The sequence below is a fragment of the Scyliorhinus torazame genome, chromosome 2 (genome assembly GCF_047496885.1).
Source record: "Scyliorhinus torazame isolate Kashiwa2021f chromosome 2, sScyTor2.1, whole genome shotgun sequence".
NCBI classification, from domain to species: Eukaryota; Metazoa; Chordata; class Chondrichthyes; order Carcharhiniformes; family Scyliorhinidae; genus Scyliorhinus; species Scyliorhinus torazame.
Window position 1 is genome coordinate 328,684,211 of NC_092708.1, and position 18,865 is coordinate 328,703,075.

Sequence of the window (18,865 nt, forward strand, 5' to 3'; positions counted from 1 at the left end):
CCTTGTCCCAGTCATGTGTGCCCTGTGCAGCACCTTAAACTGTATGAGGCTGAGCCTCGCGCACGAAGAGGAAGAGTTCGCCCTCCCTAGGGCATCTGCCCACGTCCCCTCCTCGATCTCCTCCCCCAACTCCTCCTTCCACTTACCTTTCAGCACCTCCATCGAAGCCTCCTCCTCCTCCTGCATCACCTGGTATGTTGCCGAGATCTTCCCCTCTCCAACCCACGCCCCCGAGAGCACCCTGTCCTGTACCGTGCGTGGCGGCAGCAGCGGGAATTCCACCACTTGCCACCTGGCAAGTATCTACTTACCTGTAGATACCTAAAGGCGTTTCCCGGGGGGAGCCCGTACTTCTCCTCCAGCTCACCCAGGCACGCGAACTTCCCATCCACAAACAGGCTCCCAACCTTCTTATCCCTGCCCTGTGCCACCCCAAAAACCCTCCATCTATTCTCCCTGGGACAAACCGGTGGTTCTCCCGTATCGGGGTCCACACCGAGGCCCCCACTTCCCCCCTGTGCCACCTACATTGCCCCCAAATTTTGAGGGCAGCCGCCACCACCGGGCTCGTGGTATACCTCATTGGAGGGAGCGGCAGCGGCGCCGTTGCCAGCGCCTCCAGACTTTTACCCTCACAAGACGCCGTCACCAGCCTCTTCCATGCCGCCCCCTCCCCCTCCATCACCCACTTGCGCACCATCGCCGCATTGGCGGCCCAGTAGTACCCACAGAGGTTGGGCAGCGCCAGCCCCACCCCCCCCATCCCTACTCCGCTCCAGGAACACCCTTCTCACCCTCGGAGTCCCTCGCGCCCATACAAACCCCGTTATGATCCTGTTGACCCGCCTAAAGAAGGCCTTCGGGATACGAATGGGGAGGCACTGGAACACGAACAAAAACCTTGGGAGCACCGGCATCTTGACTGACTGCACCCTACCCGCCAGGGACAGCGGCAACACGTCCCACCTCTAAACTCCTCCTCCATTTGCTCCACCAGCCTCATGAAATTAAGTCTATGCAGGGCTCCCCAGCTCTTGGCCACCTGGACCCCCAAATACCTGAAGCTCCTCTCCGCCCTTTTTAGTGGGAGCTCGCCAATCCCCCTCTCCTGGTCCCCTGGGTGAACCACAAACAACTTGCTCTTCCCCATGTTGAGCTTGTACCCTGAGAAATCCCCGAACTCCGAGGATCCTCATTACCTCCGGCATTCACCCCACCGGGTCCGCCACATATAGCAGCAAGTCGTCCGCATAAAGTGACACCCTATGCTCCTCCCCACCCCGCACCAGCCCCCTCCAGTTCCTCGACTTCCTCAGTGCCATAGCCAGGGGTGCAATCGCCAGCGCGAAGAGCAGGGGGGGGGGACAAGGGACACGCCTGCCTTGTCCCTCGATGCAACCGAAAGTACTCAGACCTCCTCTTGTTCGTGGCCACACTCGCCATCGGGACCTTGTACAACAGCCTAACCCACCTGACGAACCCCTCCCCAAACCCGAACCTCTTCAGCACCTCCCACAAGTACCCTCACTCTACCCTATCGAAGGCCTTCTCAGCGTCCATCGCCGCCACTATCTCCGCCTCCCCCTCCCTCGCCGGCATCATAACGTTCAGGAGCCTCCGCATATTCTCGTTCAACTGCCTCCCCTTCACGAACCCCGTCTGGTCTTCGTGGATGACCTGCGGCACACAATCCTCAATTCTCGTGGCTAAGACCTTCGCCAGCACCTTGGTATCTACATTTAACAATGAAATCGGCCTGTAAGACCCACACTGCAGGGGATCCTTGTCCCGCTTCAGGATCAAAGAGATCAGTGCCTGGGACATCGTCGGGGGCACCGCCACCCCCCCCCCATCCCTTGCCTCATTGAAGGTCCTAACCAGCAACGGGCCCAACAGGCCCACATATTTTTTGTAAACTTCAACCGGGAAACCGTCCGGTCCCAGTGCCTTCCCCGCCTGCATGCTCCCTATCCCTTTGGCCAGCTCCTCCAGCCCAGTCGGGGCCCCCAATCCCGCTACCAGTCCCTCCTCCACCTTCGGGAACTTCAGTTGGTCCAGAAAATGGCCCATCCCTCCCTCCTCCATTGGGGGCTCGGACCAATACAGTTCCTCATAAAAGTCCCTGAAGACCCCATTGATGCCAACCCCACTCCGCACCACACTCCCTCCCCTATCCTTAACTCCCCCGATCTCCCGAGCTGCATCCCGCTTCCGAAGCTGATGCGCCAGCATCCGACTTGCCTTTTCCCCATATTCATAAATCGCCCACTGGGCCTTCCTCCACTGCGCCTCCCCCTTCCTGGTGGTCAACAGGTCGAATTCGGCCTGGAGGCTACGCCTCTCCCTCAACAGTCCCTCCTCCGGCACCTCCGCATACCTCCTGTCTACCCTCACCATCTCTCCCACCAGCCTCTCCCTCTGCTCGCTCCTCTCCTTGTGGGCCCTAATGGAGATCAGCTCTCCCCTAACCACCGCCTTCAGCGCCTCCCAGACCATCCCCACTCACACCTCCCCGTTATCGTTGGCCTCCAGGTATCTCTCTATGCTTCTTCGGACCCGCTCGCTCACCTCCTCGTCTGCCAACAGCCCCACCTCCAAGCGCCACAACGGGTGCTGGTCCCTCTCCTCCCCCAGCTCTAGGTCTACCCAATGCGGGGCGTGATCCGAAATGGCTATCGCCGAGTACTCAGTATCCTCTACTTTCGCAATCAGCGTCCTGCTCATAACAAAAAAGTCAATCCGGGAATAGGCCTTATGAACGTGCGAGAAGAATGAAAATTCCCTAGCCCCCGGCGTTGCAAATCTCCAAGGGTCCACCCCTCCCATCTGGTCCATAAACCCCCTCAGCACTTTAGCTGCCGCCGGCCTCCTACCCGTCCTAGACCTGGAGCGATCCAGTGCCGGATCCAACACCGTGTTAAAGTCCCCCCCCATTATCAGGCCCCCCACTTCCAAGTCCGGAATCCGACCCAACATACGCCGCATAAAACCCGCATCGTCCCAGTTCGGGGCGTACACGTTGACCAGCACCACCCTCTCCCCTTGCAGCTTACCACTTACCATTACGTACCTGCCGCCATTGTCTGTCACAATGCTCGACGCCTCGAACGACACCCTCTTTCCCACCAAGACCGCCACCCCCCGATTTTTGGCATCCAGCCCCGAATGAAACACCTCAATCTTACCTGGTCTGCCACCTTCAGGTGTGTCTCCTGGAGCATGACCACATCCGCCTTCAGCCCCTTCAGGTGTGTGAACACCCGGGCCCGCTTAACCGGCCCGTTCAGTCCCTTACATTCCAGATTATCAGCCGGATCAGGGGGCTACCCGCCCCCCTCCCCCGCCGACTAGCCAGAACCCCTCCTCGGCCAGCCACGCGCCCGCGCCCCACCCGTCCCGTTCCCCACGGCGGCAGACCCCCGTCCCAACACCCTCTACTCGCTCCAGCTCCCCCTTGACCATACCAGCAGCAACCCGGTCCCCCCCCCCACCCCCAGCTAGGACCCCTCCTAGCTGCGTTGCTCCCCCCCATTGCACTCCCGCAAGTCAACTGACTCCTGCTGACCCCGGCCGCACCCGCCTCTCCTTCGACTCCTCCCATTGTGGGACTTCCCCTCCCCCCCCCATTACCCACCAGCAGGCTCTCCGCCTCCCCCTTCCACCCCAAGCGCGGGAAAAAAAACGCTCCCCCGCCTTGGCCCCGCCCCCACCAGCCTTCAGCGCGGGAAAGAGCCCGCACCTTCCACCTGCCCGGCCCCGCCTCCTCTGTCGCAGCTCCTTTTACAGGCCCAGTCCCCTCACCACCGACTCGGGCCTCACCCTCCCCCACGGGGCCCCATCCCCCCTACCGACCATCCACCCCCTACTCCGTTTACTTGCCCCCCTCCAAGAGCCCACCCGACAGACCCAACCAAAACAGTGCCCAGCCCACCCACACCGAACCAAAACTGAACAAGAACAAAGAACCCCCCCGTCAAAATGTAACACAACAACAGCAATCCCTGACCATCCCCACGCCCAACACCCCCTCACCCCCCACCCCCCACCCCCACCCCCCCCATCCCGACCCTCAGTTTGTGTCCAGCTTCTCGGCCTGAACAAAAGCCCACGCCTCCTCCGGGGACTCAAATTAATGGTGCCGGTCCTTGTAGGTGACCCACAGACGCGCCGGCTGCAGCATGCCAAACTTCACCCCCTTCCTGTGCAGCACCTTCGCCCGGTTGTACCCGGCCCTCTTCTTCGCCACCTCCGTGCTCCAGTCCTGACATACTCGAACCTCCGCATTCTCCCACCTGCTGCTCCTCTCTTTCTTGGCCCACCTGAGTACGCACTCCCGATCAGCGAACCGATGAAACCGCACCAACACCGCCCGCGGCGGCTCGTTAGCCTTGGGCCTCCTCAACAGCACTCTATGGGCCCCTTCCAGTTCCAGGGGCCCCTGGAAGGACCCCGCTCCCATCAGCGAGTTTAACATGGTGACCACATAGGCCCCCACGTCCGACCCCTCCAGCCCCTCCGGGAGGCCCAGGATCCGCAGATTCTTCCGCCTCGACCGATTCTCCATCTCCTCGAACCGTTCCTGCCATTTCTTGTGGAGCGCCTCCACCTTTACCGCTAGGCCCAAGATCTCGTCCTCGTTATCTGAGATCTTTTGTCGGACCTCGTGGATCGCCACCCCCTGGGCCGTCTGGGTCTCCAGCAGCTTATCAATAGAAGCCTTCATCGGCTCCAGCAGGTCCGCTTTGGGCTCCCTGAAGCAGCGCTGGATAACCTCCTGCTGCTCCTGCGCCCACTGCATCCACGCTGCCTGGTCCCCGCCCGCCGCCATCTTGCTCTTCTTCCCTCGCACTTTCTTTGGCTTCACCACCACTTTTTCAGTCGCCCCGCTCCTGGTCCAAGCCATACACTGTCAGGGGAATGTTGCAGCTTCTTCCCACACCGGGAAATGTCAAAACAATTCCGTTGGGGGCCCTGAAAAGAGCCCAAAAGTCCATTCCAAGCGGGAGCTGCCGAACGTGTGACTTAGCTCCGCATAGCCGCAACTGGAAGTCGGCTGTTTTATATTATAACTGTTAACCAGGCTTTACTATTTGAACCCAGACTAGTTTACCTCTGCCTTTTTGCCTTTTAAGTTTTCTTCATGATTTATTCTCCAGAAATGAGTGACACTGGCCCATGTCAAGAGCTAAAAAAGCAATAAGGGGGGGGGGGGGAGAAGATGAAGTATGAGTGCAAGTTAGCTAGTAATATAAAGGAAGATAGGAAGAGTTTTCTCAGTATATAAAAGGTAAGAGAGAGGCAAAAATAGACATTGGACCACTGGAAAATGTGGCTGGAGAAGTAATTATAGGAAACAAAGAAATGGCAGACGAACTGAATAGTTACTTTGCATCAGTCTTCACGGTGGAAGACATCAGTGGGATGCCAGAGCTCCAGGAGAACCAGGGGGCAGGGGTGAGTGCAGTGGCCATTACTAAGGAGAAGGTTCTGGGGAAACTGAAAGGTCTGAAGGTGGATAAGTCACCTGGACCAGGTGGACTACACCCCAGGGTCCTAAAAGAGATAGCTAAGGAAATCGTGGAGGCATTTGTGATGATCTTGCAGGAATCACTGGAGTCAGGAAGGGTCCATAGAGGACTGGAAAGTGGCTAACTTAACACCACTGTTTAAGAAGGGAGGGAGGCAGAAGACGGGAAATTATAGGCCGGTTAGCCGGACTTCGGTCATTGGTAAGATTTTAGAGTCTGTTATTAAAGATGAGATCGCAAAGTACTTGGAAGTGCATGGTAAAATAGGACTGAGTCAGCATGGCTTTGTCAAAGAGAGGTTGTGGTCTGACAAATCTGTTAGAGTTCTTTGAGGAGGTAACAAGGAAGTTAGACAAAAGAGAACCAGTGGGCGTGATTTATTTAGGTTTCCAGAAGGCCTTTGACAAGGTGCCGCATAGGAGACTGTTAAATAAATTAAAAGCCCATGGTGTTAAGGGTAAGATCCTGGCATGGATAGAGGATTGGCTGACTGGAAGACGGCAGAGACTGGGGATAAAGGAGTCTTTTTCAGGATGGCAGCCGGTGACTAGTGGTGTGCCTCAGGGGTCTATGCTGGGACCACAATTTTTTACAATATACATTAATGATCTGGAAGAAGGAACTGAAGGCACTGTTGCTCAGTTAGCAGATGATACAAAGATCTGTAGAGGGATAGGTAGTATTGAGGAAGCAAGGAGGCTGCAGCAGGATTTGGACAAGCTAGGAGTGTGGGCAATGAAGTGGAAATTGAAATACAATGTGGAAAAGTGTGAAATTATGCACTTTGGAAGGAGAAATTTAAGCATAGATTATTTTCTAAATGGGGAAATGCTGAGGAAATCAGAAGCACAAAGGGACTTGGGAGTCCTTGTTCACGATTCTCTTAAGGTTAATGTGCAGGTTCAGTCAGCAGTTAAGAAGGCAAATGCAATGTTAGCATTCATGTCAAGAGGGCTAGAATACAAGACCAAGGATGTACTTCTGAGGCTGCATAAGGCTCTGGTCAGACCCCATTTGGAGTATTATGGGCAGTTTTGGGCCCCGTATCTCAGGAAGGATGTGCTGGCCTTGGAAAGGGTCCAGAGGAGGTTCACAAGAATGATCCCTGGAATGAAGAACTTGTCGTATGAGGAACGGTTGAGGACTCTGGGTCTGTACTCGTTGGAGTTTAGAAGGATGAGGGGGGATCTTATTGAAACGTACAGGATACTGCGAGGCCTGGATAGAGTGGACGTGGAGAGGATGTTTCCACTTGTAGGAAAAACTAGGACCAGAGGACACCATTTCAGACTAAAGGGACGATCCTTTAAAACAGATGAGGAGGAATTTCTTCAGCCAGAGGGTGGTGAATCTGTGGAACTCTTTGCCGCAGAAGGCTGTGGAGGCCAAATCACTGAGTGTCTTTAAGACAGAGATAGATATGTTCTTCATTAATAAGGAGATCAGGAGTTATGGGGAGAAGGCAGGAAAATGGGGATGAGAAAATACGAGCCATGATTGAATCGCGGAGCAGACTCGATGGGCCGAGTGGCCTAATTCTGCTCCTAGGTCTTATGGTCTGCTGGCCACTTTAATAAGTATTCGTTAATCATATTGGGTAAGTCTCATGCAGGCTAGCCAAGTGTAACTGGCAGGTCATTTTCTATAATGGACACTGAGCGAACCAGTTGCATGTTTTGAGAATTTGAAGGTATTGTTAATCGCATATTAATTGTGTTTAATTGTATGCAAGTGGTGGGCATTAACCGGGATTCACTTGTGCTGCTACAAATAGGAACAGACCCACCCCCACTTCCCTGATTGGTGCTACCTTAATGAACAGATTATATTGAATTCAGCTTCACAATTTGACATGATGGGAATCGAACCTACTGGGCGGGATTCTCCGCTGGCGTGATTCTCTGTTTTTCCGGTGCCCGGGGGTTTCCCAACAGCGTGGGGCTGCCCCACAATGGGAAACTTCATTGACCGGCCGGCGTAACGGAGAATCCCGCCGGCTGGTCGAGGCTGAAAAGTGGCGTGGCGGGGTGGAGAATCCAGCGCACTATCTCTGGGTTGTTAGTCTAATAGTACAATAAACACAATAGTACCATATATTAAAATTGTATAAGGTTTATAAATGTAGTATTTAAGTATATATACTGCCAAACTCACAGGATTTTTATTCTTCTACAACGATTGTGTTTACTGACAATCCAAATCCCTCTTACAATAAATAGGCTTAACACACTGAAGACGAGATGTTTAGGTCACTGCTATAAGTTTATCAAAAAATTGTTTGCCGTCAATTCCCAAAACTATACTCAGTATTTATATAATGTGCAGCATTTTATATTTTGATGTCTTTCTGTATATATGAAGAAGTCATTTAATACTTGCCCAGTGCCTAGGGAATGTCCCCATAGACACACATGGCTTTTCCCACTCCGAGCTCTGGTCCATTCAAAAAGGTACAAGGAATCTGTGGTAATTCCTACTTCGCTAGGTTCACCAGTAGAGTCGGCCCACCCTGATGCAAATTAAATCAATAGATTATTTTCTAGTAATGTTTTAAGCAGTATAATGTTGTCTTAACTTATACAAAAGTATTTTTCATGATACTGTCCTTCAGACAAGATAAAGCCTGCTCAGGATGGTATTGCTATAGCATATGATAGGTCATTGCGGTAGCTAGATTTTGTACACCTATCTGAGAGTGAAATCTTTCAAACCAATAAGAGTTTTCATTCTTACCTCTATAGTCTAGAGCTAATACGTGGAATCCATGTGCACTCAGCATCTATGAAAGAAGGAATCTTGCAGGTGTTCACGCAGCCATAAACCCAAAATAATTTACAAATTAGATCTATTCATAGCTGTTATTGCATTGCATTTCATAGTATTCGGTGTTCATATATTATTCACATACGATTCTATGCACCTTAGTTGAAATGATAGTATGTTGGAGCTCTCTTAAATACATTGGGTGTGATTTAACGGGGGGAAGAAAAAAAGAGCCCTTTTGGGCACGTTTAGTGGGGCGTTTCTCAGCACCTGCCCGAGATCTTGACCCCCCCCTCAGACACCCCACCCATGGCCTCCAGACCCCCCCCCCCCCCCCAACATCCAACTTCCCTGTTAGGAGGTCCTCCACCCCTCCCCCCCCCCCAAAACCCCACCTTGTAAGGACAGAGCACCCCCAGCCCCGATCCATGGAATGGGCACCCTGGCAGTGCCCCTGCTAGGTGGCACCCTGGCAATGCCAGGGCAGCACTGCCTCAGATGCTCGGGTAGCAGCAGGTGCCCAGGGTGCCATCCTACCCAGAGCTGCAAATGATTCATTGAAGGGAAAGAGTATGCCCAAAAGCCCATAGTTGAATGAGTCAGGAGTTCTAAATGAATTGTGTTGCAGGAACAGGGTGGACTTAAGGGCCATGAAAGGATTTAAGCACAAGGATGAAAATTGAAGAGAGACACTGGAGGATATGGAATTAGCAAGTACAAGAGGAATAGATGAGCAGGATATGATGTATCAATAGATCATATGGTAGAGGGCAGACAACCTTTTATTTCTTCATATAAAGCATCAAAGTTGCAATCATTGAACGCTTAAACCATAAGACATAGGAGCAGAATTAGGCCATTCAGCCCATCATGTTTGCTCCGCCATTCAATCATGGCTGCTATGATTCTCATTCCCATTCTCCTACTTTCTCCTCATTAATCCCCTTATTAATCAATAATCTATCTCTGTCTTAAAGATACAAAGTGATTTGGCCTCCACAGCCTTCTGCGATAATGAGTTCCACAGATTCACCATCCTCTGGCTGAAGAAATTCCTCCTCATCTCTGTTGTAAAGGATCGTCCCTTCAGTCTGAGGCTGTGCCCTTCTAGTTTCTCCTACTAGTGGAAACATTCTCTCCGCGTTCACTCTATCTGGACCTCTCAATATTTTGCAAGTTTCAATGAGATCCCCACTCATCCTTTTAAACTCCAATGAGTACAGACCCAGAGTCCTCAACCGCTTCTCATAAGTCCTTTATTCCGGGGATCATTCTTCTGAACCTCCTTGGAACCTCTCAAGGCCAGAACATCCTTCCTTAGATATGGGGTTTAAATCTGCTCACAATATTCCAAGTGGGGTCTGACCAGACAGACCCTTATACAGCCTCAACAGTACATCCCTGCTCTCCTATTCTAGCCCTCTCGACATGAATGCTAACATTGCATTGCATTTGCCTTCCTAACTGCCAACTGAACCTGCATGTTAATCTTAAGAGAATCTTGAACTAGGACTCCAATGCCCTTTGTGCTTCTGATTTCTGAAGCCTTTTTGCATTTAGAAAATAGTCTATACCTCGGTTCTTCCTACCAAAGTGCACTTTTTCACATTGTATTCCATCTCCACTTTTTTCCCAATCTCCTAGCCTGTCCACGTCCTGCCCTCAAAATAACCTAAACCTCCACATGTCTTTGTATCATCTGCAAACTTAGAAACAATGCCTCCAATGATTCCTGAAAGATCACAACCAATGCCTCCACAATCCCCTCAGCAATCTCCTTCAGAAGCCTGGGGTGTAGTCCATCCGGTCCGGTTGATTTATCCACCTTTACACCTTTCCGTTTCCCCAGCACCTTCTCATTTAATGATGGCCATCACACTCACCTCTGCCCCCTGACTCGCTTGAAATTCTATCAATAAATAAGTTATTTGCAAGAATATTATGAGAGTTTTGGCTGAACGGAAGTTTGATTAGCTGGACAAGGGGAAAGGAACAGAGGCAATTGAATGGATGGTTTTATTCCTTTTGACAAAGTCATCCCTGAGCTCCAAGGATTTGTTGAAGGTATGAATAGAAGCGAGGTGAGGAGTTTAAGATGGTTTATAGTCAACGAAGATGATCCTGGAATAGTGAGCAATTTTGGTAGAAGAGACTGAGGCACACCAGACAAATCTGGCAATGGACGAAAAAGTCAGTTATGCGTCAGATATTATCAACCTGCACACCTTGGATTTGAGGGAGCAAAGTCGGGTACCATACTTGGGGAACAACCGGAATGGAATAGTGTAAAGGTTTTAATGAAGAAAAGGGCATAAAAGATGGAGGTGAGGCAGTGGCGGAGTAGACAGATAGCTCGAAATTATTGCCGTGAATTTTAGGCCAAAGGCAGGGAAATTGAGAGTTTGAAAGCACAGTTGTAGATTACCTGAAGCATGAAGAGTCTCTCTTTCTAGTATTGCAGCTATTAAGTTAAACAAATCCTCGTTAAATATTCTCAATAAATATCTCAATATTTTATATAAGATGTACAGATCTACAAAATAGTCGTTATAAACAAGGCAACTATGAAGGTTAAAAGTATGAATTGCATGGGAAAAACAGGCATAAGTATTTTTCTAGAGTTGATACAGAGCCTAGGAAAATATGCACTGATGATGTATTTTTTACCTTTATCAGTTCAACTCTGTGTCCTACAGCTCTAAATTTAATCAACAAAATGTTTAATCACGACACAGAAATATAACTGAAAACACTAATATGTCTATTAAATACTAGTGAATGTGATAACAGATTCAGATGATATTCTAATTATTAAATAATAATTTCTGCATTTAAAAATGACATCACCTACTGCCTCCATTCCCATGAAGATAAATTATTATTGGATTATCATCTCCCAGTGTGGCTTCATACCACTGCTGGTCCTTCCCGCTAGCTTCCTGCCATCTCTTGTCTGGTATTGTAAACCTAGAAAAAGGAGTCCAATTCACACCAAAGGAAAAATATCTAACTGTGCTAAAAATAAAATATTTAACATACCAGGGAAATGTTTGTCTGATGGACATAACTATTCTCAGATTTCCTCCAGGTGGTCCGGTTTCCTCCCAAAGTCCAAATATGTGCAGGTTAGGTGGATTGGCCACGCTAAATTGCACCTTAGTGTCCAAAAGGTTAGGATGGATTACAGGGACAGGGTGGGGAGTGGGTCTAGGTAGGATGCTCTTTCGGAAGATCCAAGTTTCTGAGCCATACAAAAGAGTTGGGAGGACATCTACCTTGTACACCTGGGATAAGATAGCACCACCAGAAGCAATACAATGAGGAATATCAAGAATGGAACCTTGAAGCAACGAGGACTGCTTAATTATCAGAGATGCCATTATGGACATTCAAACTACACTGGGATCAGTAGGAGAGAAAGAGGGGAAGGGAGAATGAATGAAAGTATATATATATATATAGAACTTTTTACACCTCCGAATTTCCCAAGTTGCTTTACAGCCAATGACGTCCTTTCAAAGTGTAGTCATTGTTGTAACAGTTGGAAATGTGGCAGCTGATTTACACATAGCATGGTGAAATAAATAACTAGATCATCTGTTTTTAGGTGTTGCTTGAGAGAGGGAAGTGACTTTTTAAAAAAAATGTATTTTATTACAAACAAGTATCAAAACAGGTTACAGTGAATAAACACCCCGGGAAACATACTTCCCAACAATCAACTATACAGTCTGTACAGATTTTTCCCCTTTTTCACCCCACCTCCCCCACGATGAACAGCCCCTCAAACACGTTCACAAACATCCCCCACCTTTCCTCAAACCCCCCTGAAGAGCCCCTTAATTCATACTTTATCTTCTCTAATCGCAGGAAGTCGTACAGGTCACCCAACCAAGCTGCTACCCCCGGTGGCGATGCCGACCGCCACTCCAGTAAAATTCGCCGCCGTGCAATCAGAGAGGCGAAGGCCAAAACATCAGCCTTCCTCCTCTCCATGAGCTCCGGCTTCTCGGAAACCCCAAATATCGCCACTAAAAGGTCTGGGTCCACCTCCTCCTCTACTATCCTGGCTAAGACCGCGAACACTCCCACCCAGAATCTTCTCAATTTTTCGCAACTCCACCCCAAAACATGTGCACATGATTCGCTGGCCCCTGCCCACACCTCTCACACTCATCTGCTACCCCTGAAATAAACCACTCATTCTCGCCCGAGTCAAATGTACCCTGTGCAGCACCTTAAACTGTATCAGGCTCATCCTTGCACAAGAGGAGGTCCCGTTTACCCAAGCAGTGCCTCACTCCATATTCCCTAATTGATCTTCCCTCCCAACTCCACTTAGCATTTCTGCTTGATCTTCACCACCCGCTCCCCCAGCCATTTGTATATATCCCCAATTGTTTCCCTCCCCTTCCACATCCGGAAGCAGCAGTCACTCCAGCAGGGTGTATCCTGGAAACCGAGGGAACCCCCTGCAGACCTTTCGCACAAAGTCCCTAACCAGCAGATACCTGAACTCACTCTCCCTCGGCAGCTCTACCCTCTCCCTTAGCTCCTCCAGACTGCGAACTCTTCCTCCAAATACAGATCCCTCACCTTGACCAGCCCCACTTCCCTCCACTTCCTCTATACACTATACATCCCCCCCCGGCTAAAACCCATGATTCTCGCACAGCAGCATTAGCACGACAGACCTTCCACCCGAAAATGCCTCATCAAATGATTCCATGGCCGGGATTCTCCGAAATCCTGGCCAAGTGTTGACTTCGGTGTAAACACCAGAGTGGTGTACGCCGGCGTCAACGGGCCTCCTGGCACGGCGATTCAGCGGTCCTCAGGGGGCCAGCACGGCGCCAGAGTGTGCGGGCTGCTCCGGCGCCGAAACGCGGCCCTGCACGGCTGGCGCAGGTCCGCGCATGCGCGCGACGGCCACCTCCACGCCAAAGCGTGGTGGCCGTCTCCACGCCGGCGTCGCGCAACATGGCGGAGACCCACAGCGGGCCCGCGCGGAAGGAGGTAGGCCCCCTCCAGATCGCAGGTGCCCGCCGATCGGTAGCACTTGATCGCGGGCCTGGACGCCATGGAGGCCCCCCCCCCCCCCCCCGGTCAGATCTCCCCCCCCACCAGGACGGCCACCGTGGCCGTGGGTCCAAGCTCCCGCCAGGTGGTACCAGGTTGGAACCACGCCAGTAGGACTCGCTGGAACTCGGCGGGAATTCAGCCGGTTGACCTTGGAGAATCACCGCAGGGGCCTTTTTCAGCGGCCCCCGACCGGCGCCGCGTCAACCGCGTGGGCTTGATTGCCGCCGATTCTCCGTCGCGGAGTATCGCGTCCCAGCGTCGGAGCGGCATGGCGGGAATTTCCCGTGTCACCGGCTCTTCTCCGACGCGGGCTCGGAGAATCCCGGCCCATATCTTCACCCTGGACTGCACCACCGGGCTCCTTGAATATCTACTCGGAGCCATTGGCAACGCTGCGGTTACCATTGCCCTCAAACTAGACCCCTTACAAGTCTCTTCCATCCTAACACATTCTACCCTTCTTCTTCCCACCACCGCCGCACCTTGTCCACATTCACCGCCCTATAATAATGAAGCAAATTCATCAACGCCAAACCCCCCTGCTGCCCTAAAATGGCAGCTCCCCTAAATTAGCCCACTGTGCCAGTTCATTCACCAGGAATACCTCGTTTTTCCCTACATTCAACTTGTACCCAGAGAACCCTCCAAACCTCCCCAGTAGTGCTATCTTATCCAACGGATCCGAAACATACAGCAAGAGGTCATCGGCATAGAGCGACACCCGAAGTTCCCTATGTCCCCTCATAATCCCTTGCCACTCTGCCAACCCCCTGAGAGCCTTGGGAGTGACTTTTTGATCAAATTCCAAACCCATACAGGGGCAGCATGGTGGCGCAGTGGTTATCACTGCTGCCTCACAGCACCGAGGTCCCAGGTTCGATCCCGGCCCTAGGTCACTGTCCATGTGGAGTTTGCACATTCTCCCCGTGTTTGCGTGGGTTCCTCCCCCACATCCCAAAGATGTGCAGGGTTGATGGATTGGCTCCGCTAAATTGCCCCTTAATTGGAAAAATGAATTGGGTACTCTACATTTTTTTTTTAAAACAACAAATGTTGTTGCCTCCAAGATGAAATCAGCTGCGATTTAATTTCGGAAAGCAGCTTTCATTTAATTAGATTTCCAATGGACACTAAAGATTGCAAATCATTATCGAGGAAGAGCAGAAAGTTATCCCTGTTTTGGTAACATTCTTCCCTAAACCAACAGATTCAAAATCAGATGTGGACAAACAGGAAAATTCAAACTGAGCAACTGTTCCTACACTGAAACTGAGGCTAAGGTATGATGTTGGGCAAAGTAAACATGGTTTTACTCTTCCCAATGTTTCTTAGATAGTTCTATGTGAAAATATCTGCCACATTTGCCTATGTAACAACAATCCATATACTTCAAAGTAAACACATTTCTTTTTTTTTTAATTCTCCTCCATTTTCACATTTTCTCCCACATTTACATCCATCAACAATAAACAATAATCAGCAAGATATGTCAGTCCCCATAATAACAACAACGATCCCATCTACCCACCAACCCCCAAACCTCAACCCGCATGTTTACATAAACAAATGACAAAAATAAATCAGGGATTACCCGTAGTCACCCTTAATCATACACAGCTCCCACCCCCCCACCCCCCACCCCAGGCCTCCAGCTCCCCCGTCCACTGCCTCTTGTAAAACTCCTCCCCCTACCCTCGGTTCCTTCCCCCCCAACTTTCCACCCCGGCTAGACCACTCGGACCCTGTTCTGCCAGGCTCCGATGGCAGCAGCCCCTCCCCCACCTCACTCCCGTTCACTGGCCGGCACACACCGGCCAGCGTGGAGGCCCCCGCCCGGTTCCCTTTCCCACTTGCCCGGCCCCAGGAAAGCCCAAAGATCCCCTTTTAGCACACAAACCCCGCCTATCCACCTACACCCCAAAGAACTCTCATTTCGAGTGAAAGTCCCGTCCCTTCCCTCGTCCAAATATATACCACCTTGGCTCCTTTAATCTCTACACCCGCGCGCAGTGATACAAAAAAGAAGAAAATACAGTCATGAGGTTACATCGGCACATGGCCATTCCTGAGTTTGTCAGTTCTGCCACAGTCCTTCTGCTTTCGCAAACTCCTCCGCTGCTTCCGCCGTTCCAAAATAAAAGTCCCTGAGCTTGTAAGTCGCCCTCAGCTTCGCTGGATATACAATGCCGCACTGCACCTTGCTAATGTACAGTGCCCTCTTCACCCGGTTGAAGGCAGCCCGCCTCCTTGCCAGCTCCACCGTAAAGTCCTGGTATACACGTATACCAGCTCCAGCCCACTGCACCACCCGCTTCTGCTTGGCCCAGCTCAGGACCTTCTCCTTCACCCTGTACTTACGGAAGCACAGAGTCACTGCCCTTGGCGGCTCACTCGCCTTTGGTACAGGCCTCCACGACCGATGAGCCCGATCCAGTTCATATTGGGAGGGGTCCTCCCCCTCCCCCAATAGTTTTGCCAGCATCGCGGCAAAATACTCAGTCGGCTTCAGTCCTTCAACTCCTTCGGGCAGCCCCACAATCCTCAAGTTCTGTCGCCTGGATCTATTTTCCAGGTCTTCCATTTTTCCTCGCAGATCCTTGTTAGTATCCATCACCTTCCGCATCTCTTTCCCCATCGAGGCAAGTTGATCACCGTGCTGCAATAACGTCTCCTTCACTTCCTTCAGCGCCTCCCCTTGCTCTCGCACCTCCGCCACTGCGCTCGCCACCTCCGTCCTCACCGGGGAAACCGCCTCCTCCACCAGCACACCAAAGCCTCCCTCATCTCCTTCCTCACCGTCTCCATGCATTTCGCAATCTGCGCCAACTGCTTTTCAAATTCCGCAGCCATCACCTTGCTTATTTCTTCAGCCATAAGCAGTGCGGCCTTCCCTGGTGCTCCAGCCTCCATTTTTCCTGGTAACCCCGCGGTGACCTTTCCACTCCCCGACGGACCTCCTGCTGGTTTTTTTTCAGCCGTTTTTCTGCTCACCCTCAACATTTTTCTTTGGGGTTTTTTTCCCTCCTGTGTCTTCTCAGTGCCTCCTCCATGCCTTCTCCCTTCTTCTGCCGCCTCCGCGGACCCTGGGACCGGGCTTAAAGCCCCGAAATTGCCGTTCCCGAGCGGGTGCTCTCCATTGTGCGGCCGCCTCCCGCCCGCCGTCACCGGAAGTTAAAGTAAACACATTTCTAAGGACAATGAATTAAGCGCTATACAAATGCAAATTTTTGTGTAATTTAAACAATATGCTACGGCAAACAAGAAATACATTGTTTATTTCTTGGGCCTCAAAGACAAAGTGACTTTGTTTGATAAATATAGATCAATTAGATTTTTCTGTGAGATTTCAGTGTTTGGAACTTACCAAACCCCGACTGTAATTCCTTCTTCGGGAGTGAGATATAAATTTAGAGTGTGGTTCAGCAAATAGTTTGCAGGCTGATTAAAATCACTAAATGGCTGATGCACTGCAATAGAAAAAAATAAAATCTCAATGACAATGTAAAATTTTGGATATGCCACTTTCTTCAGTAGCCCTCTAATCAGCTTCATAAGTAGCAATATTGATATTTTCCTAATCACTAGCATACAATGGTGAGCTGAATTGGTATTCTGAGAGCTAAATTTTCACGTAATTATTTTCAGGAATTATACTCCTGAGAGAAAATGGATACAGTCATATAAACCGGTAAAATCTGTGACAGGATAGATTTTGTATGGTCTGTGGAAGAAAGTTACTTTGGTGGATCTAATTACCTTTCCTCATTCAATGTTTTTAAATGTTGTGGAATAGGCTTGGATAGTACAATATGTGTTTTCACTTCTGAGTTCTGGATTCAAAAGTAAAGTAAACTGTTCTACTAAATATTTCACGTGGCTGTGTGCCTTCAGGCCTTCCGAAATGAATAGCAAACTTCAGCTCTGTTCCTTTATCACTCAGGTCCGATGTGGACAAACAGGAAAATTCAAACTGGGCAACTGTTCCTACACTGAAACTGAGGTTAAGGTATGTTTTTGGGCAAGGTAAACATGGTTTTATTCTGTTTCCCCTCTACACAGATGCTGCCAGATAGAATTAGAGTTTCATAAAAATACTGTGGCTGCTAAGAGGACAGAGGCTGGGAATTCTGTGGCAAGTAACGCGCCTCCTGACTCCATGATCTACAAAGCACAAGTCAGAGGTGTGATGGAATTTCCTCCACTTGCCTGGATCAGTGCAGGTCCAATAACACTCAAGAAGCTCGACACCATCTAGGACAAAGCATTCCGCTTGATTGGCACCCCATCCACCACCTTAAATATTCGCTCCCACTATCACCAATGCACAGTAGCACCAATGTGTATCATCTACAAGATGCACTGCAAGCAATTGACCAAGGCTCCTTTGATAGCACCTTCCAAACTTGCAAATATTACCACCGAGAAGGATAAGGGCAGCAGTTGCATGGGAACACCACCACCTCTCCAAGCCATACACCATCCTGATATGTATCTATATCGCCGATCGTTCACTGTCACAGCGTCAAAATCCTGGAACTCCCTCCCTAAAAGCATGGTGCGTCTACCTACATCACATAGACTGCATTGCTTAATGGTGGTGGCTCACCACAACCTTCTCAGGACAATTGTGGATGGGCAATAAATGCTGGCCTAGCCAGCAATGTTCCATACAGTGAAGGAATTGATGTATTTGAAGTAACGATCCAGATTAACCTTTTACCTTAAGTAGTACTCTCATTTACTTCCCTTCAGTAAAAAAATGCTAATTATTTTCTAGTGTTTACTCATAACTTGTTTCTCTAATGATAGTAAGCGCTAGAGTAGCTGGGGCCAGGGGAGCCCCAACAGGAGCCAGGGCCAAAGTGGCCCAAATGGTGGGTGAGTGAGGGTGAATGTGGGTGAGGGAGCCTGAGTGAGTGGGATCTCCCATTAAAAATGACAAAAAGGAAAGACTTGGAAGTATTTGTTGAATAACAAAAAAATGTTTTATTACAATAAATGTATACATATAAGACACAGAAACATCTTTCAAATTTGTTTTTGTATGTTTATACCTGTTGCGCAATAATAATCGATATTTTCAATATAATAAGAATGTTTATCAGGGGTTCCTTCAGTCCTGGAAGGTCAAAAAGGCTCTGTGGCTGGAAATTTTTGCAAAGCCCTGCTCTAGATCTTACAACTTCAGAACCCTTATATTACAACCCTTAGCCCAACAGTGGCTAGGATACTTCAATATTTTATTTTAATTTTGTATGACTGAGGAAAGGATAATCCACTCCAGGAACGATTCCACCCATATAGAGAAATATGGTATAGTAAAGCAAACGTTATTACTAACACTATTAAAATATGTTGAACATCACACAGGAAAATAGTTTACAATTACCCTGTAAACAATGCTAATCAATAAAGTGACACCATAACCCTTAACTGCTATCTTTATTCCCACTCAAAACAACAAAACCATCTCAGCTCTTTTAAATACAGTT

General features: G+C 49.8%; 1 protein-coding gene across 2 annotated transcripts in view; it reads right to left on the minus strand.

The window, feature by feature from the left end:
- LOC140401268 (lysophosphatidylserine lipase ABHD12-like) overlaps nucleotides 1-18,865 on the minus strand; it is a 62,015-nt gene that overhangs the window by 21,769 nt on the left and 21,381 nt on the right. The window contains exons 2-6 of one of the 2 annotated variants that reach the window (XM_072489776.1): nucleotides 16,738-16,840; nucleotides 11,139-11,258; nucleotides 10,959-10,989; nucleotides 8,262-8,307; nucleotides 7,908-8,037 (exon numbers count right to left, since the gene is read on the minus strand). In XM_072489776.1, coding sequence (XP_072345877.1) covers nucleotides 7,908-8,037; nucleotides 8,262-8,307; nucleotides 10,959-10,989; nucleotides 11,139-11,258; nucleotides 16,738-16,840 — 430 coding nt within the window. The remainder of the gene's footprint in view (nucleotides 1-7,907; nucleotides 8,038-8,261; nucleotides 8,308-10,958; nucleotides 10,990-11,138; nucleotides 11,259-16,737; nucleotides 16,841-18,865) is intronic. The other variant, XM_072489777.1, reaches the window with a different exon arrangement.